Source organism: Aythya fuligula, chromosome 33 (genome assembly GCF_009819795.1).
Source record: "Aythya fuligula isolate bAytFul2 chromosome 33, bAytFul2.pri, whole genome shotgun sequence".
Taxonomy (NCBI): domain Eukaryota; kingdom Metazoa; phylum Chordata; class Aves; order Anseriformes; family Anatidae; genus Aythya; species Aythya fuligula.
This window is the reverse complement of record NC_045591.1, coordinates 132,861-156,348: the sequence shown is the minus strand read 5'-3', so window position 1 is coordinate 156,348 and position 23,488 is coordinate 132,861. Positions and strand designations below refer to the sequence as shown.

At 50.3% G+C, this 23,488-nt stretch overlaps 2 protein-coding genes across 4 annotated transcripts; one reads left to right on the top strand and one right to left on the bottom strand.

The window, feature by feature from the left end:
* Positions 1-5,032: 5,032 nt before the first annotated feature.
* Positions 5,033-9,294, top strand: LOC116500265 (C-type lectin domain family 2 member B-like). 2 transcript variants are annotated; one of them, XM_032205207.1, is made up of 7 exons: positions 5,033-5,061; positions 5,697-5,859; positions 7,332-7,526; positions 7,744-7,827; positions 8,252-8,430; positions 8,571-8,671; positions 8,786-9,294. In XM_032205207.1, exons 2-7 carry the CDS (start codon positions 5,772-5,774, stop codon positions 8,964-8,966), a joined length of 828 nt encoding a protein of 275 aa, XP_032061098.1. In that variant the 5' UTR covers positions 5,033-5,061; positions 5,697-5,771; the 3' UTR covers positions 8,967-9,294. The 2 variants fall into 2 exon arrangements, with proteins under 2 accessions (XP_032061098.1, XP_032061097.1); XM_032205206.1 differs by having other exon boundaries at positions 7,329-7,526.
* A 10,184-nt stretch (positions 9,295-19,478) lies between these two features.
* Positions 19,479-23,391, bottom strand: LOC116500271 (C-type lectin domain family 2 member B-like). 2 transcript variants are annotated; one of them, XM_032205212.1, is made up of 6 exons: positions 23,127-23,391; positions 21,346-21,508; positions 20,980-21,090; positions 20,461-20,642; positions 19,983-20,086; positions 19,479-19,687 (listed from the first exon to the last, which is right to left on the bottom strand). In XM_032205212.1, exons 2-6 carry the CDS (start codon positions 21,431-21,433, stop codon positions 19,546-19,548), a joined length of 627 nt encoding a protein of 208 aa, XP_032061103.1. In that variant the 5' UTR covers positions 21,434-21,508; positions 23,127-23,391; the 3' UTR covers positions 19,479-19,545. The 2 variants fall into 2 exon arrangements, with proteins under 2 accessions (XP_032061103.1, XP_032061104.1); XM_032205213.1 differs by having other exon boundaries at positions 21,346-21,499.
* Between the last annotated feature and the right edge of the window lie 97 nt (positions 23,392-23,488).

Sequence of the window (23,488 nt, the reverse complement as noted above, 5' to 3'; positions counted from 1 at the left end):
GGGGGGCCTGAGGGGGTGAGGGAGGGTCTGGGGGGGTGATGAGGGGGGGTCTGGGGGGGTGATAAGGGGGTGAGGGGGGGGCTGGGGCCAGGTCTATGGGGCCAGGGGCTCAGGGGGAGACCCCAAAGGCCAGGAGCCCCGCCCCCAGCTGCTTAAACCCCGCCCCCTCCTAGCCACACCCCTATAAGCCCCGCCCTCATCTATCATGGCCACGCCCCCACCGCAGCCCTGACCCTGCGTGGTCACGCCCACCCCGTAGCCCCGCCCATCGCTCCGTTTGACCACGCCCCTTCATCTACGAAGCCCCGCCCCGCCACCTAACCCCTCCTCCCCTTCCCACAAGCCACGCCCCCTTCCCACAAGCCCCTCCCCCTCATCAATTAGCCCCGCCCCCCTCCCTCACGACGACGCCCCCCCCCCCCCCCGCCCGACCCTGTTCCCGCCGCCGCCGCTCCTTAAAGCGGGCCCCGCAGCGGGGAAGGCGGGGCCATGATGGAGAAGGGGCCAAGCTCCGCTCCGCCGCCCCGACCCGCACCGGAGCCTCCTCGCCCGCCGCTCAGCCCGCTCCGCCGGGCCCTTCTCCACCGTAACCCGAGGGGGCCCCACCCTGAGGCCGTGACCCCTTTAAGAGCCGAGAGCCAACCCCCCCCCTCCCCCCCCCCATCGCTCACACTGCTCAGGAAGCGGCACAAAATGGCGGACGGCCCGCCCCCGCCACTGCGCATGCGCCTTGCGCCTTGCGCCGGCCCGGCCTGGAGCCGAGACCCGCGCGCGGGGGTTGACGGGAGTTGTAGTCCTCGGCCCTGTAATGGCGGAGGCTTCTCCAAGGGGGCTGAAATAAGGGGAAATATTCCCAATTTCGGACATTTGGTTGTGAAATATTCCACATTACGTGCAACTTAGGCTTCACCACAGCCAGTTGTGTGTGGGATCCTCTTCACGAGCAGTCATGAGGCAGCGTCTGCCTCCCTCCCCAGCAGCCTGCCCCACACCACCCCTTTTTTGACCAAATTGCTCCTTTCTCACTTTTTTTCTAACCTAAACTTATTCTGCACACAGCCCAGGTCCCCAGTACAACTCTTGGCATCATTACAAAAGTGAAAGCAACAAATATCTTCAAATATGGCTTTTTTTGCCCCACCATTTTCCGTCTCCTTCCCCTCTCCCATTTCTCCCCGGGGCATTTCTTTGCTTTTATGACGTCCTCTTCCCCCCCCCCACCAAGAGGCCTCTTGAAATTGTCAGAGTCTATTCTTTCTGTTTTATATACATTAAAACATACATGCAAATAAGTTGCCACCTCAGAGCAGAGAAAATGAATCCTAGTGCTTCAGCGCCACAGAATCACTCATTGTGGTTTATACACCTGGGGCTATTTTTTTTTTTTTATTTTTTTTTGCCAGAAACCATATGAAAATGTCGGCCTGTGCAACCCCGATCTTGTAGACCACCAGCCACAACGAGAAGAAGGTGGCCAAGGGCTACAGAGAGAAAAAAGGCCTTTTTTTTTTTTTTTTCCAGGAATCATATGAAAACGTCAGCTTGTGCAACCCTGATTCTGTCAGGGCTCATCCCACCTGCAGAATAAATAAAGAAAAAAGAAAAAAGCTGCCTTTTCACCTGCCTCCCCCAAAATCCCAGAACCTCATTTCCCCCTCTTCACACCAGCCACCCCTTTCCAAAATGCCCCCTGCGTGCTGAAAATACAGCAGCCCTAGCAGACAACACAAAGCCCACAGGGGTGAGAAGGGACTTTATTTTGAAAGCAACGTGTTTTTTTTATTGTTTTTTTTTTTTTGTTCTTTTTTTAATATTTTTTTCCCAAGTCGCTCAGAGCAGGACAGCCTCTTTCTGGCAGATCCACGCCAAGGCAGAGCCGCAGGTTTCCGAGATGATCCTGTCCTCCCTCAGCGCCCCGCAGGCTCCGCTGGCGTTTGGGGTGCTCAGGTTGAACCTGAGGGTGCAAGAGAGATCCCGTGGCACCTCACGGGGGTCCCTGAGGGGATGGTGGAGGTGTCCACCCCCCCATCCATCCCCTCCAGGCTTCTCCCAGGTTCTCACCGGCTCTGATCCAGGTGGGAGCCATCCAGCCAGGTCCAACCCATCGCCACAGAGGGCTGGGAGAGGCCGATCCAGAAGTAGCGTGTGGGTTTCTGTATGACTCGATTTAGGAAGTCCTATGATGGGAAACGGGGCTGGTGACTATGGTGGTTTTTGCTGTCCCCACAACTGGCTCCCCCACCCAGCCAGGAGCCCCGCTGGTGTCCCTAATGCTACCCCAGAGCTTTGGGCACCCATCCCTGCACCCTATGGGTGCGGACCCCAAATTTCTGGACCCCACAGCCCCTCGGGTGCAACCCTGAGCCCCGTCCCACATCCTAGCCAGTATCAGCCCCGTTACCAGCTCGCCCTGGTCCTCTGGCACAAGCAGCTGGGCTCTCTGATGGCTGCAGTTCTCCCGGCTCTCCCTCCAGGAGCTGCTCTTGCTGGTGACCCAAAAACACTTCCTCCTGTGCAGCGTCCACCCCACAGGACACAGCTTGCAGCCCCCACCGTCTGCAGACAGACAGACGGACAGACAGCCACGCGAAAAACCCCATCACAGCGCCACGGGGTGGGCGATAGCAGGGTTCAGACAGGGGGGATGCAATATTTTAAGGGGGTTACCTCCAGGGGGGCACAGGCTCGTCCTCAGCCCCAGGTGGGTGCAGCCCAGGGTGGCAAAACTTTGTCCCTGCGACGCGTTCCCACACCCCACAGCCCCCTGGTGCCTCTCCACCAGCAGCCAAGACACTGGGGGAGAGGGACCCTGAGCCCAAACGGGGGTGTCCCCAGTCCCCAGCACCCCCGAAAAAGGACGCCCAGGGGTGTCAACTCACAGCATATCACAAAGGACAGCAGCAGAATGGCCACCAGGGCCCCAAAGAGGCAGCGGGGGGATCGCATGGGGGTGCGAATCCACCGTGGGGCGAAGCCTGGCTCGGGGTCCCTCGTGGCAGGGCCTGCAGCCAGGGGAAGGGACACAAAAGGAGAAGTGGTGGGGCCGAGAGCATCCGTCAGCCCTTTTCTCTGTCCCAGGGGGTGCCCCAATTCTTCAGAGCAAAAGGGTTTTGGGGGATGCAGCCGAGCCCGACGGTGACAAGATGGGAGCGAAACTGGGGCGCCAGCAGCCAGTGTCTGGGTGCCGTGGGGTGTCCAAAAAACACAGGCAAGCGTCCCCCCAAAGCATCTTCTCAGTTTCCCCAGCTTGAGGGACTCTCTGGGACCCCAAGAGCTGCTTCTTGCACCCCGCTTCTTCCCCCCGCCAAGCAGTCGCCACCCGGGGTATCCTCTCGCCACCACAAACCCGTGGTGGGGACGGAGGATCGGACCCCGCTACCTGCATCCCGGAGGGGTCCCGGCCTCTCCGCAGCACCCCGCTTGCATCGCCTGTCCAAGGCCATGTAGCCATCCTCATCCTCCATGGCAGGAGGACACACGGCGGGTGGAGGGGACACGATGGAGTCCAGAGGACAGGAAACCAAAATGCTCAGAGCTGCACCGGTGAAGTGTGAACCAGCGGCGGGGCCGGAGCTTCCTGCCACAGCTCACGGCCGTGCAATGCCCCTGAAAGTTTTTGGGGTCACCAACACCCTCGCCTGGTGCCCGGGTGAGAGGCACAAGATCCTCCTGCCTCCCCCAGGCTCACAGTCTGCCCTATAAATTACATCCCTAATGAGAAGATAGGGGCAGACTTGGGTCTTAATGCTGTCTCATGGCCAAAAAAAGGTGCTTTTGTGTCTTTTAGTGTTTTTCCCCATCCTGGTGCATGCCCAGACAAATCCCTTTGATGGATACAAGGCACTGCTTCGTTGGGATTCCAGTAAAAAAGGCACACGTGCTTGAAAGCAGCTAAGAAAGTGTTTAATTGATTAATTAATTTAGCTATTTCTATTTTTTTTTATTAACACCAGCATTTAATCCTGTCTTCCCTGCTCTGCCAGGTGCCTTTGCTCAGCCCCTGCCTATGCACAGCTTTCCGGCTGTGTTCTTCCAGGATTTTCTTGCAAAAAAAGAAACACAAAACCAAACCAAACTGAAAAATAAAATAAAATAAAATAAAATAAAATTAAAATAAAATAAAATAAAATAAAATAAAACAAAATAAAACAAAATAAAATAAATAAAATAAAATGAAATAAAATAAAATAAAATAAAATAAAATAAAATAAAATAAAATAAAATAAAATAAAATAAAATAAAATAAAATAAAATAAAATAAAAATGAAGCACTGTTCTTTGTTTTTTTCCTGTCCTCCTGTTGCTGTAGCAAGTCACAGCTACAGATTGGTTTTTCACGCCGCGAAAAACCATCGTGATCATCTAGGAGTTGTCGTCGCTCTGTCTCCCCCCTTGCCCTCTCCACCCTCAAGGAAAAAAATAAAAAAATAAAAAAATAAATAAATGATAATTCTGTTCTGAGGGGAAAAAAGGCTATTTGGATACGCACCCTAAAGGATATGCACCCCGAAGGATACGTACCCGAAGGGATATGCGCCCTATTTTAAATATGTGGTCGGGCTAACCAGACCTCAAAAAGCCTCGAAATCACTGTTTTGCCCTCAGAAGAGGGAAGTTGAAGCAACATTCACCCACCCCTTTGCAGGGACATTTTGTCAGAGCAGTAAAAAAAAAAAAAAAAAAAAAAAAAAAAAAAAGGAAACATCTGGAAGTTTTTGCCATTATTTCTCCCCCTCTCTGCTTCTGCACCGGGGACAGGACGTTTCAAATCATCCTGTGAACGGGGTTTCTTCATCACAAGCATCAGAGATTTGCTCCCCTTCCTCTTTTGGCAGCCAGGGTAACATGGTGAGGGCAACTCCAAGCACGAGCAGTGAGCTTTTGAGTCATTTGAGTTGCTTTTATTTATTTAATTATTTACATTCCATATATGTGAAGGCGTAGCCGTGGCCAGGCAATGGGCAAAAGCAACGGCTTACGTAACGGGGGGCTGTCCTTCGTGATTCATTTAATCTCCGCACATTTATTGCAACAAATCACAACGGAGAAGACGCTCAGAAGGTAAGTTTGCCTCCGAGCAGCGAAATTCGGGGCCAGCTGAGCGAGCACCGCTCGGTCTCAGGGCTGAAACGGGAAGGAAACGAGCAGCCAGCCGGGGCGGGCTTCCCAACTTTTTTTTTCTTTCATTGCTTTAAAGTTCATTTATTTACTTCGTTATTTGCTCCTTTGCCCGCCCTCTTCGTCACTCTCTCAACCTTTCTTTTTTTGCATTTCTGCTGTGTTTTATTTATTTATTTTATTTTTTTTCTCGTCCTCCTCTCGCTCGCTCCCTTCTTTCAATGAACTCGGCACCCAATGGGCGCACGCAGCGCCGTGGCTCGGCGAGGAGCGCCTCGAAAACCTCACGTTTCCCAAAACGCTTCTTTTTCAGCTGGCTTTATGAAAGTTGCTGCTGCCGCGGTGCTGGCTGAATTTTCTTGCAGCTCCTTAGCCTGCCCCTGCTCCTTTCTCCCTCACTCCACTGCCTCCGCCCCGTGCATCTTCCTGTCCCCTTTTCCTTCACTCACCCTCCTGCAATCTGCAAACCCTTTTCCCACCCACTTTTTCCCTACGTTTCCCCCCAGATCTCCAAAAATCCTCACACCCAGGGGGCTTTGGTGGCCCCCCAGCTCTCAACCATCTCCTCGCTATCGCAGGGTGCTCCGGCAGTCGCAGCATCGGGACGGGACAGTTACACGTGATCGGCGGGACCTGACATTTCCTTGCCAGCCATGGGGAAAGGAGACTGTGAAAACACTCACCCTGAGGAAGAAGAAGAGCTGAACCCTCCCAGAGATGAGGAAAACCTACATAAATATGGTAATGCTGGGGGAAAGTGAGATCTTGCTCGGGGGATGGGCACCAGCCAGGGTTTTTGGGGGGGGGTGAGGACAGGCTCTGAATTTTTCCATGCAGCCACCTCTAAATCCATCTGGAGGTCCCCAAACAAATGCTTTTAGAGGACACACATCAGCCCTGCATGCTCTCCCCATCCTCCTGTTCCCCCGGAGCTACGGGGAACCGTACAGCAGAGGTCCCCAAAATGCTTCTTTTCTCTTTTTCTTCATCCATTCCCAGCCCTCACGGATCTGTGAAGCCGCCCACCTCCCTGGCATTTCCTCTGCTTCCCATCTTCCCAATTCTGGTGCAAAAAAAAACCATTTTTGTTCTCATGGTACTGAGCTTAGCCCGAGGGAATATGCACTGCATGAGTTCATCGCCTGCCCTGCTCAGACCCTGAACGCTGCGAGGATCGCTTGTTTTGTACACATTAGTAGTAGTAGCGCTATTCCCATTATTATTTCCCATTATTATTTTTATTTTCCTTTCTTTGCTGCCTTAATAAACTGTCTCTATCTCAACCCACAGGCTTTTTTTTTTTTTTTTTTTTTTTTTTTTTTCTCTGATTCTCTCCCACGTCCCAGAGACAGGGGGAGGGTAGGGCAGGAAGGTGGTGCAATAGCTGGTGTCGAGCTGCTGTGACATGAGGTCATAGCGCAGCACGGCTGCCGCTCCCTGTCAGATTCATAAAAGCTGGTGAAGCAGCAGAATTCACTTACTTGATGCACCGCTGGGGAAGTCCACATCTGAGCAGCAAAACGTGGGGCCAGCTGAGCAAGCAATGCTTGCAAGCAATGCAATGCTCAGAGCAAGCAATGCTCAGCTCGGGGCTGAGATGGGGAGGGAAGGAGCAGCCAGCCAGGGTGGGTTTCCCAACTTTTTTCTTTCATTTTAAAGATTTTTTTTTTTGCTGTTGTTCCTTTGCCCTCTCCCATTTTTCCACTCTCAATTCTTTGTCTCTTTCCCGCCTTTCTTTGTGTGTTTTCAATTTTTTTTTTTTCTTACCCTCTTCTTCTCTGCCTTCGCTTTCAATGCCAAAACTGCATCGGGTGAGCTCACATGTTGCAGTGTGTGCTTGAAGAGAGCCATAAAACCCTCATGTTGCCCAAATTGCTCCCTTTCAGTTCCCTTTCAGAAACTAACCCACAATGGAAGAGCTGTGTGAATCTGCTTGCAGACGTTGCGAGCTCCTTCCACCTCTTCCTTTCCTGAAGATGCTCAACACGCCCTGGGTGGGATCCTGCACGATATGCTTGGTGTTTCTCAACAGCTGGGTGCACGCTGGTGGAGCTACGGGGCCGAGCCTCGTGGTGCTGCTGTCTGCAGCCACCCAGGGATCTCTCCTTCAGCCTCGTTTTTCCACCTCATCACTCCGCTTGCTGGGCTTGCAGGGGAGGGGAACCGCATCCGAGCCTTGCCTTCTATGTTTTTTTTTTTTTTTTTTTTAGCAGCACCAATGCCTTCTGACGTGCTAAGCACTCCTGGAGCAGTGAACACTATGGTGCAAGACGAGCAGAGTGGCCTCACCTCCCAATATGAGGACCCCGACCAGCCCCAGGACCCCCAGGACACGGCGGCGACCTCTTCTGTTGCGAAGTCCACAGATGCTGCACCCACAGACAGAAACAGGACCCAAAGATGCCTGGGTGAGTGCAGGGCCAGTGCCCAGCTGGGTTTTGAGCTGTCCTCCTGCTGCTGCAGCACTTGTGGGGGTGAACCCCGTGCCAAGGAGGAGGGAGACGGGGTCGAGGGGTGTCCGTGATCCCCCTGGCATCGCCTTCTGGTCGTGCTGGCGACGTGAGGGCAGTGCTGCTTGTGGGACAGCCCCGTCCTCACCACAAATCTCTTTTCCTTCTGCTGCAGGCAGGGTTTGCACAACCCAGCGACAGCGTGATGTGCTGCTAATCCTGACCTTGATGCTGATTCTTAGCATGGTTGTGCTGATAGGTAAGGGCAGAGTGGCCACCACCATCCCACCCCTCTACACAGAGCTGCCCGTGCCCCCCTGCAGCCGGGTTATAGAACTAGCCGGGGTTGCAACTGGGTGATCTGTAAGGTCCCTTCCAACCCGAGTCATGCCCTCTGAGATCCTCCAGCCCAAACTTTAAGGAGTCCACCACTAAACCATGCTCCTGAGTTCTACACCTACCCGTGTCTTGAAGACCTCCAGGGATGGTGACTCAACCACTTCCCTGGGCAGCCCATTCCAATGCCTCACAACCCCTTTGGTAACGAAATTCCTCCTAATATACAACCTCAACCTCCCCTGGTGTAGCTTGGGAGACTCTCCCCTTGTCTTACCACTTGGGAGGGAGAAGAGCCTGATCCCCCTCTTGCTATAACCTCATTTAATGTCCTCTTTGCTCTGCAGCAACCAGAAAACAGCAGGAGACAGCCCCGGTGCTGGCGTGCCCTTACAAATGGGTTGGGTACCGCAACGTCTGCTACTACCTGTCGGGGCAGCAGGAGCAAGGCAACTGGAGCTGGAGCCAGGAGCAGTGTTCGAGACACGGGGCCTCGCTGGTCGTGGTGAAAAAGGACTGGGAATTGGTGAGTGCGGGGTGCCGGGTGGCTGTGGGGCTGGGACAGCCGGGCGGGATGTCCCACAGCGGGGCAGCGAGTCCCGTGGGGCTGACGGAGCGCGGTGCTCCAGCAGCTTCTGACTGTCTGCCTCTCTCCTTGCCACCCAGAAATTTCTGAGACAGTTCAAAGACAGCGGGGATTCCTGGCTTGGGCTGCGGAGACGGGGTGAACAACTGCGGTGGGTGGATGGCAGCAGCTTCAATTTGACGTGAGTCCTGCGAGCGGGCAGAGCCTGATGGCCCCGGTGTGCCGTGGCCGTGCACTGCTGCCAAAGGGCACGGGGAAGTGCAGAAGGCTGCAGTGGCATTCCTTGTCGTTGCAGGTTCCCAGTGCAGGGCGTCGCAGAGTGCGTCTACTTGAATGGCGAGGACGTGGCGACCTCAAGCTGTTGGCAGAGCCGGCCTTATATCTGCAGCAAGCCCCAGGCTGTGGGGGCAGCTCCTGAGAAAGATGGTGGAGAAAGGACTTTTTCCATGCTGGACACTGGCAGCTCCTCTCATTGATGAAGGATGATGCTCTTCAGAAATCCTTTCAAGTGTTTGCGTCTGTGGTTTTGAGGTCAAAACTGAAGCCTGATGACTAAGGATGGAACCTGAGGTGGAAGAGGTGCTGACTAACATCAGAGCTGAACAAGACTCAAACCTTACGGACCAGACCTGGGGGTGATGTTCTCGACATCATCTGAAGAGCATCGACCACATTGCACTTTGTTGTGCTCTATGTTATTATTATTGTTATTGTTATTATTTATATATGGACAAAATGATTTTTCCAGGTCCCTTTCAATTACTAACTTTCTGTTATTCTGTGAAATATATTTTTATCCATGTATATACGTGCATGTGTTCCATTCCTATGGCCTTAGGGACAGTTTCATGGGGGATTCCAGCCAGTAATTCCTTGAGCAGACAGAATTTTGTTCTCCTGAAGTTCAGGGTCCTCTTTTTGGAAGTTCAGGGTCCTGACTCTGCTTTTTGCCAGACCCGTATTCCTCAGGGTCACCAACTCCACCAGGTAGTGGTCGTCACCAGGCAATCGTAACCTCTGTAAAGCTCTCTTCCACACTGGTGAGCACCAAGTCTAGTAAGGTTACACCTCGTGTCGGTCCGTCTATATTACCTGGACCAGGACGTTATCCTCAACAGACTCCAGGAATCTCCTGGATTGTCTGGATCTCACCATGCTGCTATCCCAGCAGATGTCTGGGTGGTTGAAATCCTCCTCAGGGCAAGAGCTTGTGAGCACAACAGTCAGGTGGGCTGTAGCAGACCCCAACCACCGGTCCTTTACCGGACCGATCCTTGATTTTCACCCACGAGCTCTCCGCCTGGTCGTGGCTGTTTCTCAGGCAGAGCTCTTCACAATCTATCCAACTCCTAATACAGGAATTATTTCCTCCCTTCTGAACAGTTTGTAGCCATCAACAGCCACGCTCCAGTCCTGGGAATCATCCCACCAGCTTTCCATGATCTACATCCATGGTTCCCTACACGGTCTTCCTCCCAAAGACCACTGCCCACGTCCTGAAGACCCCTGCCCACAATTCTTGGGAGAAGTCAGGTTAAAAAGTTCAGTCTGGTTAAAAAGGTGAATAGAAAAAGCTTTTGGGGTGGCTTGTCAGTAAAGGATGTCTTGTAAGCAAATGGTGCTGCCTGGTGGAAACAGCAGATGGCAACATCCCCACGAGAACCCTACAGCCCGCTTAGCAGAGCCCCAAGCTCACTCGCTCAGTCCAAACACGCTCGCCCGGTGCTCATTTTGTAGCTGGTATGGTGCTGTGTTTGGGATTTAGGATGGGAAGAATGTTGATATCACGCTGATGTCTTAATTGTCACAGAGCTTACACCAAGCCAAGGACTTCTCAGCTTCTTGCTCTGTCCTGCAACCGGGCAAGCTGGGGGTGCAGCAGGAGCTGGGAGGGGACAGACCCAGGACAACTGCCCCAAACTGTCCAAAAGGGTATTCCACACCATTTATTATTAAAAAATTCATTTATTTTTTGTCTTAAGAAACGGTCTCTATCTCAGTCCAAAAGCTTTCGTTTTTTTTTTTTTTTTTTTTTTTTTTTTCTTTTTGATTCTCTCCGCAGTGTCACGGGGTGGGAAGGGGAGGTGCGGGAAGAAGTGGCTGAGTGGTGCTTATCTGTCAGTCGGGTTAAGCCATTACACCACCGCGTCCAAAAGAGGAGCACAGCTAAGAAATTCGACCGAAACCACCAGAAACCACCCTCCTCATCCTTTCAAGTTCAGTAACAGAAGCTCAAGTTCAGTAACGAAAGCTCAGGGGAAATGCGAGAAAGTGGCTGCTTTGTCTTCTTGCAAAACCATGACTCATGCTGGAACCCGGCTTCCCGGGCAAGGGCCGAGCATCCGATGTGCGTTAATGAAACTTCTCTTCGTTGTCTTCAATAATACATGCTGTATGAGCCATGTATGGAAATGGGGGATATGGCCCTGAAGGAAGGAATAGATGCTAAAGGGCTAACTGTAGAACTATAGCAGGTCTAGAGAAGTCACCCCATGGTGATTTTGCAAGTTTTAGCTAACATAGATGTACATCAGAAACTAACCACAAGGAAAGGACTGAGATGGAATAATCCTGGAAGACAAGGGATATCTATAACAATTGTAAACACTGGCTAGCAAGACATGAAAAGCAATAAAATGGGAAGATAGCTCATCCTCTGTTGAGTAAGAACTGGTTTAGATGAGTTTTGTGGCTGAGGTGGAAAGTCCATAAAGAGGAAGACGTACGGCCTTCGCCCTGAGGACCCGGCCCACGACCACGAGGAAGCACCGTGCGTGCACAGCCAGGAGGAAGTGGAGGCAGAGACCGTGGCAATTTCTCAGATCTCATTGCAACAAATACTGTCCATGTGGAGAGGTTCAGAGAATCACAGAATCACAGAGTTGTCTAGGTTGGAAGAGACCTCAAGATCATCGAGTCTAACCTCTAACCTAACACCGAGAAGTGCTCCACTAAACCACATCACTAAGTTCAACACCTACACGTCTTTTAAAGACCTCCAGGGATGGTGACTCCACCACTTCGTGTAGTCCCGTGTGTCAGCTGCTGCTTTTAAACAATCCCTGCCACGACTGCAGAGATAAAAACCCCCACGACATGTATGCAAATAAATAAATAAAATAAATAACTCATAAGCTCATTGCTCGCTGCTTGTTCTCTTAATGATGTTATCCCGGTGTCAAAAGAGGAAGAGGAGCAAATCCGTGATACTTTTGTTGAAGAAACCCGGTTCATGGGAAGATTTTTTAACACACACACACACCCTCCCCGGCGCAGGGGCAGAGGAGAGGAGGAATAATGGCAAAAGCTCCGGATGCAGCATTTTTTTCTCAGCTGGACTGATGAAATGATGCAAAGGGGAGGGGATGCAGAAATGCAGCTACAACTCCCCTCTTCTTGAGGCAAAACTGGTGTTTTTGAGGCGCTTTGAGGTCTGGTTGGCTGTAGGACGCATATCCTTTAGGGTGCATATCCAAATACCTTTTTTTCCCCTCAAAACAGGATTATCATTTTTTATTTTTGCATCCTTGGGGGTGCAGAGGGAAAGGGGGAGACAGGGTGACAACAACTCCTAGTTGATCAAGATGTTTTTTCATGGTGTGAAAAGTCAATCTGTAGCTGTGGTTTGCTATAACAGGAAAAAGAAACAATATTTTTGCTTTTGTTGTTGTTTTTTTTTTTTGTTTTGTTTTGTTTTGTTTTTTGTTTGGTTTGTGTGTGCTTTTTTTTTTTTTTTTTTCCCAATAAAATCCTGGAAGAACACATTTATTAACTGCTTTCAACCACGTGTACCTTTTTTACTGGAATCACGATGACGCAGTGCCTTGTGCACATCAAGGGGATATGTCTGGGCCCACACAAAATTGAGGTAAAACAATAAAAGATACAAAAGGGTGGGAGGATCTTGTGCCCCTCACCTGAGCACCAGGTGTGTGCGGGTCCACTTCTCTCAGCTTGAGCTTCTCTCCAGCTCCGGTGTGCCCATTTCCAGTGACTTTCTGTACGAGCTTCTCTGAGCAGTTTGCTGAGTTTGTCTGAACCCATCTTCATGAGGCGATCAAAGAGCCTGTTCCCGTCCTGGTCTCCATGCTGCCAGCCTGCTCCTTTTCACTCCTTTTTCCTGCTTCTTTATTGATGACATAACTTCATCAGTGTTGCCTTTTTTATCTTGAGGGCAGGCTCCCCTCTTATACCCTCCTCTCCACAGCAGTTCTTTTCAAAACAACTTTTCATTGGTCAAACAACTTTGCATATAACAGCAAACACCCAGAAACATCCCTGCCTTAATGGTTGGAGAACAAGAAACCAGCTGGAGAACAAGAAACCAGAGACTGCATGGAGTCTCCTGAATCACCCTTCTTTGTTCCCTCTAAACTCTTTTATATTCCTGATGGCCTCATCCTTAAGAGTCTAATGTTATCTCAACCACGGGGCTTTCCAACCCCCATGGCCACACTCCCAAGTCTCCCCCTTCTTTATTAATATCAACCATTGTCTCAACACGAATTACCACTCCATATATAACAGGGGCATTGCACGGCCGTGAGCTGTGGCAGGAAGCTCCGGCCCCGCCGCTGGTTTGCACTTCAGCGTTGCAGCTCTGAGCATTTTGGTTTCCTGTCCTCCAGACTCCATCGTGTCCCCTCCACCTGCCGCGTGTCCTCCTGCCATGGAGGATGAGGATGGCTACATGGCCTTGGACAGGCGGGGTGCTAAGAAGAGGCCGGGACCCCCCCGGGACGCAGGTAGCGGGATCCGGTCCTCCGTCCCCACCACGGGTTTGTGGTGGCGAGAGGATACCCCGGGTGGCGATTGCTTGGCGGGGGGAAGAAGTGGGGTGCGAGAAGCAGCTCTTGGGGTCCCAGAGAGTCGCTCAAGCTGGGGAAACTGAGAGGGGGCTTACAGGGGATGCTTGCCTTTGATAAGCTCGGTATTGTGGAACAAAAATGATTTTGCACCAGAACTGGGAACATGGGCAAGGACAGGAAATGCCAGAGAGGTGGTTCCATTCCTCCGTGAGGGCTGGAGATGGATGAAGTGTGAGAAAAGAGAGAGAAAGGAAGCATTTTTGGGACCTCTGCTCTACGGTACCCCCTTGCATGGCAAAGTACTCGGCAGTACACCCCCATTTTCTAGAATCATAACGTTGGTGTGTACTACCCCATAGGAGGTCAATTTCTGTACCAGCACACTTAAGGGGAATAGGAGAAATGGGACATAAGGTTCCCAGGGGACAGGGGGATGTCCCTGGGACAATGCCTACTGAGAGTCCTTTAGGAAGAATGCTAAGAAATCAGTTGCAGCAAGGTTTGTAGCTCTGGGGGAGCATGGAAGGATGGGGAGAGCATGCAGGGCTGATGCATGTCTTTTGAAGGCACCTGCACTTGTTTGAGGACCTCCAGATGGATTTTGAGGTGGCTGCAGAGTCTGTCCTCACCCACCCAAAAAACCTGGCAACTGCCCATCCCACCAATGCCCCACCAGAGCCAGATCTTGCTTTCCCCCAGCATTACCCCCTTTATATTTTTTTTCTTCATCGCTGGGAGGAACTTCTTCAAACAGGAAGTTTTTGTAACCAGGCTATCCAAAATAATTATCTTGCAATTAAGTTATCTGGATGCAGATTTTTACATAAATATATATATATATATATATATATATATATATATATATATATATATTAAGTTTTGCAAGCTATGGTCAGGATGGAGGCAGAGTCTTTGTGCAGCCTTTTTTTAATTAGTGGTGGTGGTGTGTTTTTTTTGACACATTTTTTGGCACCGCGAAGGAAGTGAAATATAAAAGGGGGCCTCCCTCTGCTCACCACAGAAAACTGAGTACAAAACTTTCCATGTCAATGAGAGCTGAAGGCAGAGTAACAACAAACAGCAGAATGGACTGGTGGTGCTTTTTCCCCAGTCCTAGGAACTGCCAGCTTCTCCATGCAGCAGAGGTTAGGTCACGCTGGCATGAGAAAATGAAATTAAACATCAAGATAGTGCATATGTAAATTTGCTGCAGAAAATAAGCAAGGAAAAAAACCCTCTTTGCCTCTTCTGGTGCAAAAGTTACAGGATAAATGACTTGGCATGGAAGAAAAAGCAACAAATTGCAATCAAAACCATCCCTTTCCAGCTTTTGGGTTACACGCAACTGATGCCCAAGCGTATTCCAGGGAAGACCTACCAAATATCACCTTTCTCGTCCTTCCCTGACTATCTGCTGGTACGTGTTGGTCTGCCCCCATTAAAAATATATATATATATATTATTTAATGGCTTTTATTTTGTCTTTTGTCACCTCTCTGCTCTCCTGACAGCTCAGCACCACAATGCTTACTGCACTCACTAAAGCCAAAAGGTGTTTCTGCACCTCCAGAGGTGCGACCTCCTCCTGCCTTGAGGATGTCTGCCTACCTGCCATCCTTCGACTGAAAGGGACCACCATCCCTGGAGGTCTTTAAAAAACATTTAGGTGTTGAGCTTAGGGATATGGTTTAGTGAAGGACTTGTTAGTTTTAGGTCAGAGGTTGGACTAGGTGATCTGGAAGGTCTCTTCCAACCTAGATGATTCTGTGAAAGGAAAGTCCGTAAAAACAAAACAAAACAAAACAAAACAAAACAAAAACAAAAAACCAAAGACTACAAAAAGCCACTTCCTGGTGGTTCTAGACGCAGGCGCAAGAACGTTAGTCATAACGCAAAGGTTCCCCGGGGATGTTGTCACTCCTGGGACGCTTCTGCAGGCGGGCAAACTGACCACGGCTGGGGAAATTATTTACGCCGATTTAAGGCAGACCAGAGGTGGCTCTTCAGCTGTTGAGAGGCATCACAGTAAGTGCAATTTCGGGTGGTGGGCACTCATAGCGAGCTTCGTTTCCTCCAGGAAGAGCTGGCGTTTGGGTCTGCTTGCGTCTTGGCCAAGAAACACGGCCAAGCGCCAGTTGGGTTGCGGGGTTGATCCCGGTTTGTGCAGGCAAAGAAAGGAAGGAAGGAAAGAAGGAAGGACGGGGGAGAAGGAAGCTTGCAAACGGCCAGAGCTTCAACGATTTCACTGCTGGGGCTGCTCTCCCCGCAGCAAAAATCAGCCCCAACGCAAGCCGTTGGAAGTCAAAGCTTGGCAAAACATGCCCAGGACCCTGGTGGAGAGGAGCTGTGGAGGGACCCGGGTCCCACCGGCCACCATCTGCTCTAAATGAGGCCAATTTTCCAAGAGTTTGGGTCTGTCCCCGCATCCCCTCCAAGCTCCTGGAGGCTTTGCTCCAGCCAAAGCTGCACAATGGCGAGCAGCGGGACCCACGCAAGGAGGGTCCTGGGGTGGGAGATGCAAAGAGAAGGTTGTGATCGTTGGGTTTTCACTTTTTTTTGTGTGTGTGTGGAGGTAGCAAAACATCTGTCAACTTCTGCTCAAACAGAGGGGCTTTATTTTATTTTGTTTTGTTTTGTTTTGTTTTGTTTTATTTTATTTTATTTTATTTTATTTTATTTTATTTTATTTTATTTTATTTTATTTTATTTTATTTTATTTTATTTTATTTTATTTTGTTTTGTTTCATTTCATTTCATTGTATTTTCATTTTATTTTACAAGAAAGCACTTTCTGAACAAAACCACGGACTCTTTCAGCTCCCGCCGTGTGCCCACGGTGGCACGGAGTCCTTCTGAAGCTGAGCGGGCTGGGCTACCTGGTGCTGCTGGTGCTGGTGGCGGTGCTCAGTGTGCAGGGTAAGTAAAACCCGCGTGAAAACACATCTAAAACCCAAGCGATCACAAGGGAAAGTGTACTTTGTTTGTTGTTTTTTTTTTTTTTTCTTCGCCAAGGGGAGGACAGGGTTTTATCCCAGGAACCATGTAGATGCCACGGGACGCATCCAACAAGAGTAAATCCCCTCTCAAAACAAACAAACAAACAAACAAAACAACAACAAAAACACAGAAAAACATACCAAAAAAAAAAAAAAAAAAAAGGCTTTTAAAGCAAGTGTGGTGGACACAAGCAACATTTTTATGCTATTCCAAAAGTTGGGTGCAATCATGACCAGAAAAAGAGTTTGCACAATAGATCTGGAAACCCAACTCAGCCCTGCAAGGTTTTCATGGTGTTGTGCCCAAACAGCCTCAATCTCACTACAAAATTTTACCTCCAAGTTTTTCAGAAGATGCCGACACCTCCCAACGCTCTGCAGAACAAGAGTGAAGCCAGGGGAAGGAGCAGGATGGAGGAGTGCGTGATTCCCTCCCTGCTGCGCTACATCTGCTGCTGGAACGGCTCCGCAGGTAACCCCTTCCCCGGGAGGGTCCCTGGGGTGCAGTGGGTGTCCCCAGGGGGCTGCAAGCCCGGCTCGGTGTCAATGAGCATGGTGAGGAAGAGCTCGTTTTGCTGATCATCTCCATCCTCTGTGGGCCTCTGGGAGGAGGAGGCACCTCTCCACCTTCCCCGTGCTTACCCCACTGTTTCCTCCTTGTGGTGGATAGGTGGGAAAAGCGGGCAGGAAAAATCTGGGAGGGGAGAGAGCTCCCTCCCCAGTGTCACTTGCCTGGTTTGAGCGAGACCTCGAGCACTTTTTGGGGTGTCTCACGGCTCCGTCTCCTCTCCAGGCTACGGGGGCTGCAAGCTGTGCCCCCCGTATTGGCAGCTTTTTGGGGACCAGTGCTACCAGGTTTCCAAATCAATTGGGACTTGGAAGAAAGGCAAAGCAGACTGCGAAAGTCAGGGGTCCCATCTGGCCGTGCTCCGAAACACCACCGATATGGTAAGTGCAGAGTGGAGAAGGCTTGAAAACGACCCAAAAGTCCTGGGTTTTGGTGGGTAGAGGGGCAAAAACTGCCCCGGAGCTGCTGGTTGGTGGCAGGAGGCTTGGTAGCTCCAAGCCACTTCGTACTAAGGAGGTAACAGGGCTGAATCACCACCAAAAGGGCTTTGGAGGCCTCTTCCCATCTTTGGCATGGGAAGAAGGAGGGACACAGAGCTCAGGGGGAGCCTCCGGTGTCTTGGGCTCTGAATTTAAGCAATTTCCACCCACTGAGTGAGGCAGCACCCAAGGCACGGGTGGTGTTTAGGGCCCATCTCTTTGAGGATGAACCAAATGGGTTCAAAAAGCCAGCTTTGCATCCCAACGAGCCTCTTGCTGAAGGCCTTCAGAAGCCACCACTCCTCTCCCATTCACCAGGAGCACTTAAATGAAGGGATCCAGCAGGACAGCAAGGACAAGCGACCGGTGTGGATTGGATTAAAGGCATCCAACTACGTATGGAAATGGGTGGACAACTCCTCCTTCGATGTCACCACGTGAGTACAGCTGCAACCCTCGTTGTGCGGAGCAGCTTTGCTCCACTTCTGCCCCAAGATCTCCAATATTTGGTATCTGTGACAGCTTTTTAAACCCCCCGAATGGCTTTATAGCCCAATAGTTGGCTGTACGAAGCACTATAACCCAACATCTAATCACCCCTACGCAGCCAACGTGTTTTTAATGCCCTGGGCATGCTCCAGTGGAGGAAGGAGCCAGATGGTAGTGCAAGCACAGCAATCTGCACGCGCATCTGGGCAAGCCCGCAGCAGGAACCCGTCTGGAGCCCAGTGAGACAGGCTGGGGGAGAAGCTCCCATTGCCCCCTCTCCCAAGAGCAAAAGGAGCTGCCTTTGAGTGCTGACGATTTTGGTTTGCAGGTTCGGTTCCCTTGGGAGTGTGGAGAACGGCTGCATGACCTTCAGAGACAAGAAGCTGGATGTTGATGGCTGTGGGAGCGAACACAAGTGGGTTTGCCAGACAGAACCCTTCCATCTCCTTTCAAAGACTGCAGGAGACAGAGACCTGTGTGGTGCCCACCCCGAAAAGACCAGCCTGCAGGATGCTTGCTGCTAATATTTGGGGTGAAGCCAACCCTCCTTGTTACAGCTCTGCGAGTAATTTCGGGGTATGAACCCAACCAATCACAGCTGAGACTATCAGTGTATGGACTGGTGAAATTAGCATGTGGTTTATTTTTTTTTTTATTAAAAAAAGCATACCTATATGTACACACAGACTGTATTTGTTGCATTCTTGCTTTGTCCTCCTTCCAACAGGAAACGTATAGTAAAAAAATAGCATAACTCCATAGCAAATCAGATTTGCAGGTTTCAGATTTATTATTACAAACATGCCATTTTCATCTGTAGAAATATATAAACCAATTTTCTGCTGTACAATGAGAGAGAGAAGCACGACCGTTACTGACTTGAGTAGGATCATAGAACAGAATCATAACATAGAAGCATCGAGTTTCGCTTACTCTGTAGGCCTCACACAGGCTTACCCAAAAATTCATGACATGTGACTAAGAGCACAGATAAAATGCTTCTTAAACCCAAATAGGCTTGCTGCAGTGACTGCTTCCCTGGGGAGCCTGTTCCAGTGTGCAACCACCCTCTCGGTGAAGAACCTCTTCCTGATGTAGAGCCTGAACTTCCCCTGCCTCAGCTTGACACCATTCCGTGGGTCCTATCCCTGGTCACTACAGAGAAGAGATCGGCGCCTGTCCCTCCACTCCACCTCAGGAGGAAGCTGTAGGCCATGATGAGGTCTGCCATCAGCCTCCTCTTTTTGAGGCTGAACAAGTCAAGCCCCCTTAGCAGCCCCTCATACGTCTTCCCCTCTGGGCCCTTCACCATCTCTCTGGCTCTTCTCTGGACACTCTCCAACACTTTAATGTCCTTCTTGTGCTGTGGTGCCCAAAACTGCACACAGTACTTGAGGTGAGGCCGGCCCAGCGCAGAGCAGAGCGGGACAATCAACTGCCTTGACTGATTAGTGATATAGTGCTTGATGCACCCCAGGGTATGGTTGGCCCTCCTGGCTGCCAGGGCAGACTGCTGGCTCATATTCATTCACCTTGCTATCAGCTAAAACTCCCACATCCCTCTTGTTGCTGGACAGCACAGAAGATTGACTGAGCCTGCAAGAATCTGAGCAGAAAATAAATTCTAATAATGTTGCTGCAAAAAAGCAGATTTAAGTAAGTTTTTTACCACCTTTTGTGCTAGTTTTGGCATAAGCATTATGTTTATGGGATCTTTATTCGGGGTAAATCTTTTGCCTCCACTCGGCGTAGTTGTTGGGCTTGCTGCAGATCCAGTATTTCTCCTTTTGGCAGAGGGCTGAGCTGATCTTCTCCTGGTTTAGGCACGCACAAGGGCCACCTCCCCGCACCTCAAACCTGCAATGCAGATACACTCAGGAGTGAGCAGAAAAGAAAGTAGGAAAACTACCCTAAAAACTGGAAGGAAAGCTGGGGTTTCCTCTCCTGGGAAGGTCAGAAGGGGCAGCATTCAAGGTTTAATACGGGTTCAGAGCGCAGCATCCTTGGTCCGCACCAAGCCTCCCGTGGAGAACCAGCGGTGCGGTGGCAGGAGGAGGTCCCCGTCCCAAAAGAGGCCATCCCAGACCCTGTAAGAACTCCTGCCCTAATTGCCAACCCAAAGTACCCAACCCCAGCAGGCAGAGAGACTGACCAGTTGTTGAAGGCTGTGCCGTTGGTCCACCTCCACTGGCCGTTGACATCCTCGTGCAGCCCAAACCAGTGGTTTGCTTGGCCCTTGTAGCGCTTGATGAAAGCCTTTAGAGAAAACAAACAAACAAAAAAAAAGGGTTTAGGTTGTTCTTTCTTCCTAAAACACAACCTCCACCTCCAGCCTGCAGAGCACCTTGCAATAGGAAGGTGATTTGATAGATGTGAATATTCTACAATTTCACAGAAAAAGGAAACCCCTTGAGGTCAAAGCTTATGACAGGACCCAGCTGGATGTAGGGAGGGAGTTTTGGAGAAAATAACGTGATATTGCTCATGCCCCAGCCCAGGCTGGTGCTTTCCCCAGGGCATCTTCTCCTGGCTTTGGAAGTGGGTGAAATATGGGGGAAAATAGGTTTTTGTTCTTGACCCACACATTTTCCACACCAGAGCCGGCATTGGGACTCGTGCCCAGTTCTCACCAGTTCCTCCAGGCTGTCTATGGAGGTCAGGGAGGCTTCCAAGGACTTGCACTTCTCCAAGCTGGTGTTCCAGTTGCTTTCATTCTCCGAGAAATAGTAGCACTTGCTGTGGAAGACGATCCATTTGTCTGGGCACACGTCGGAGAATTGGGAATGTGATGAGCGAGACTGCAGACGCACAACTGTAAAAGGAGAAAACCGAGCAGGTGAGATGCATGGACAGCCACAAAAAAAAAAAAAAAAAAAAAAAAAAGGCAGAAAAATAGCATTTTTTTAATTATATGTATTCCCCTCCAGCAAATGTAGGGGGGTTGGGATGCACCAAAATGGGGCACCTGCTTGGAAAGGCTGAGTAGAGCCTGGTTGAGGGGACAAAAGCGGGTGCCCCATGAAGCAGGCTCAGTGCTATGCTTCGAGGGCTTCTCATCCTGCTGGGAAAACCCTGGAATTCCCCACTCCATCCCTGAAACAGGTTTCTGGCCAATCTCCCTGCCATGGGGATGCTCCGGTGGGACTCACCAATCAAGGCCACCAGCAGAACGAGGACAAGGACACTCAGCACCACACACAGTGGAGTCAGGAGCTTTTGTACACGACGACATTTCTTTTTCATCCCATGGGGGCTGGAATCTGGTGGAGAAGAGAGCAAGAGATGTGGGCTGGGTCTTTCCACCCCCCATTTGCCCTTTTTCTGCTGGATCCACGGTTGATCCTATAACCCTCCCCCTTGGGATAGGAGCTCCCTTCTTTGAGGTCCTCCAGGTGATTCAGAGGTGGCTACATGGTAAAATTCAGAGTCTGTCCTCCCCCCACCAAAACACCCTGCCTGGTGCCCATCCCACCAGTGCCCCACCGGACCCAGATCTCGCTTTCCCCCAGCATTACCCCATTTAGATTGATTTTCTTCATCTCTTGGAGGGTTCAGCACTTCTTCTTGGTCAGAGTGAGTTTTTTCTTGGGCTCTTTTCCCCATGGCTGGCAAGGAAATGTCGGGTCTCACTGATCACATCCACACATCCAGGGCTGTCTCAGCAACTGGCTGAGCACACTGTGATAGCAAGGAGAGGGTTGAGTGTTGGGGGGCCAGCAAAGCCCCCCGGGTCTGAGGACTTGTGGGGATCTGGAGGGGACATGGGGAAACCGTGGTTGGGGAGAGGGCTTGTGGTCTGCTGGAGGGGAATGGAGGAAGGGTGAAAGGATGGGAGAAAAGAAAGAAAAGATGAAGAAAGAAAGAGAAGGGAAAAAAAGGAAAGAAAAGGAGAAAAGGAAAGAGAAGGAGAAAAGAGAAAGACAGAAGTTTAAACTGACTTTAAATGCTAAAATAAATTAAAAGAAGTATACCACCCATTAGGGTTCAAAACTCAAAGGGAGTTGAGCTGTTTGTCACAGAACACCCTCCGCCAGCTGGCTTCAGCCCAGCAAGCAAGCAAGCAGGAAGCTGAATTTGAAAAAAAAAAAGCACAGGAGGTAATAAGCCACAATCAGTCTGTGCTGACATTCGTGGTTTGCAGCCACCCCTTCTCTCAGTTTCCCCTGCAACGATAACAGGGTGAGCTGGCTGCTGTCCAAACAGAGCAGCTCTTGCGCCACAGATCTTGGCACTGTTGTTGGGAAATAATTAACAAGGAAAGATTTTGTTTCCAAAACAGCCTTCATCCATATTGCAAACTTTTAGGAATAAGCTCCTAAGGAGGAGAAAAGTTTTGGTTTTGAGTGAATACAGCAGCACGCAAGGAAAAATTGTAGGACCAATATTCAGTGCTAGGGGTTGTGCTGGGAAATAGTGTTTTCAAAGAAGTTTTAGGATTGAATTTGGCAGGGGGGAATAAACAGTGGTAATATGAGTGGGCTGCAGGTTCCCCAGACTCCGTACGACAAAGCCTGGCTTGGCTTCAGATTTGGCTTGCACACTGGGGAGCCTGCTCCAGTGTGCAACCACCCTCTCGGTGGAGAACCTCTTCGTGATGTCCAGCCTGAACTTCCCCTGCCTCAGCTTAACGCCGTTCCCGCGGGTCCTATTACTGGTGATTATGGAGAATAGGTCACCTGCTTCTCCACTTTCCCCTTGCAAGGAAGTTGTAGACTGCAATGAGAGCTGCACACAGGACTCGAGGTGAAGCTGCACTGGTAGAGTAGAGCGGGACAATCACTTCCCTCGACTAGCGATGCGACTAGCTTGTACCCAGGTTTCATCCCTCTTCCTCTCCCAGTCTTCTTTTTTTGCCGCAGCTCCACCCAGATTATTAATTCTACTGATTAATATTATTTTTTGCTTCTTTTCACCTTTATTCTTCTTTTCATTCCCTAGCAGAAGCAGCAATAAAGCCAGATGAAAAGGAAGAATTTGGGCAATGTGGGTTTTTTTTTGGATCTATTCACAGAAACACATGGGTGGTGTGGAAGCTCACTGGGAGCACATTTTTGGCATTAAAGAAAGGGAGAGAACAAGAGGAGACACAAACAGAAAAAGAAAAGTGAGAAAGAGACAGAGGGTAGAAAAATGGGAGAGGGCAAAGGAACATAAAAAAAATCTTAAAGAAAAAAAAAGAAGGAAAGAAGATGGAAACCCATCCTGACTGGCTGCTCCTTCCCTCCCCATTTCAGCCCCTAGCCGAGCGTTGCTTGCTCAGCCGGCCCCCAGTTTTGCTGCTCACACGTGGACTTACCCTAAGAGCAGTGTGTCTACTCCTGGTGTCTTAAGTCTTGCTTGTGCTGCAATTCAATGAATGAGAGGAGTAGCTGCTGGTGGTGGAGGAAGTGATACTTAAGAGCAAGGGGAGGGGTATCGCTCAGCCTACTGATCTTGAAGAAGAGCAGTGGTCATAGGAATGCCTCTCGTGACCAATATATGTGAAGTGACTCATACCTCACTGGCTGACCCTTGAACACCGGTTATAAATGTTTGCCTGTTAGCAAAAGGCGAAGGAAACCAATTCTCTGTTACTTTTATTGAAGAAAGTGGGAGGAGATTAAGGCCCCCGGGGGGCGGGGAGTGCTGTAACGCTGAAAGCACCAAAACAACATTTTA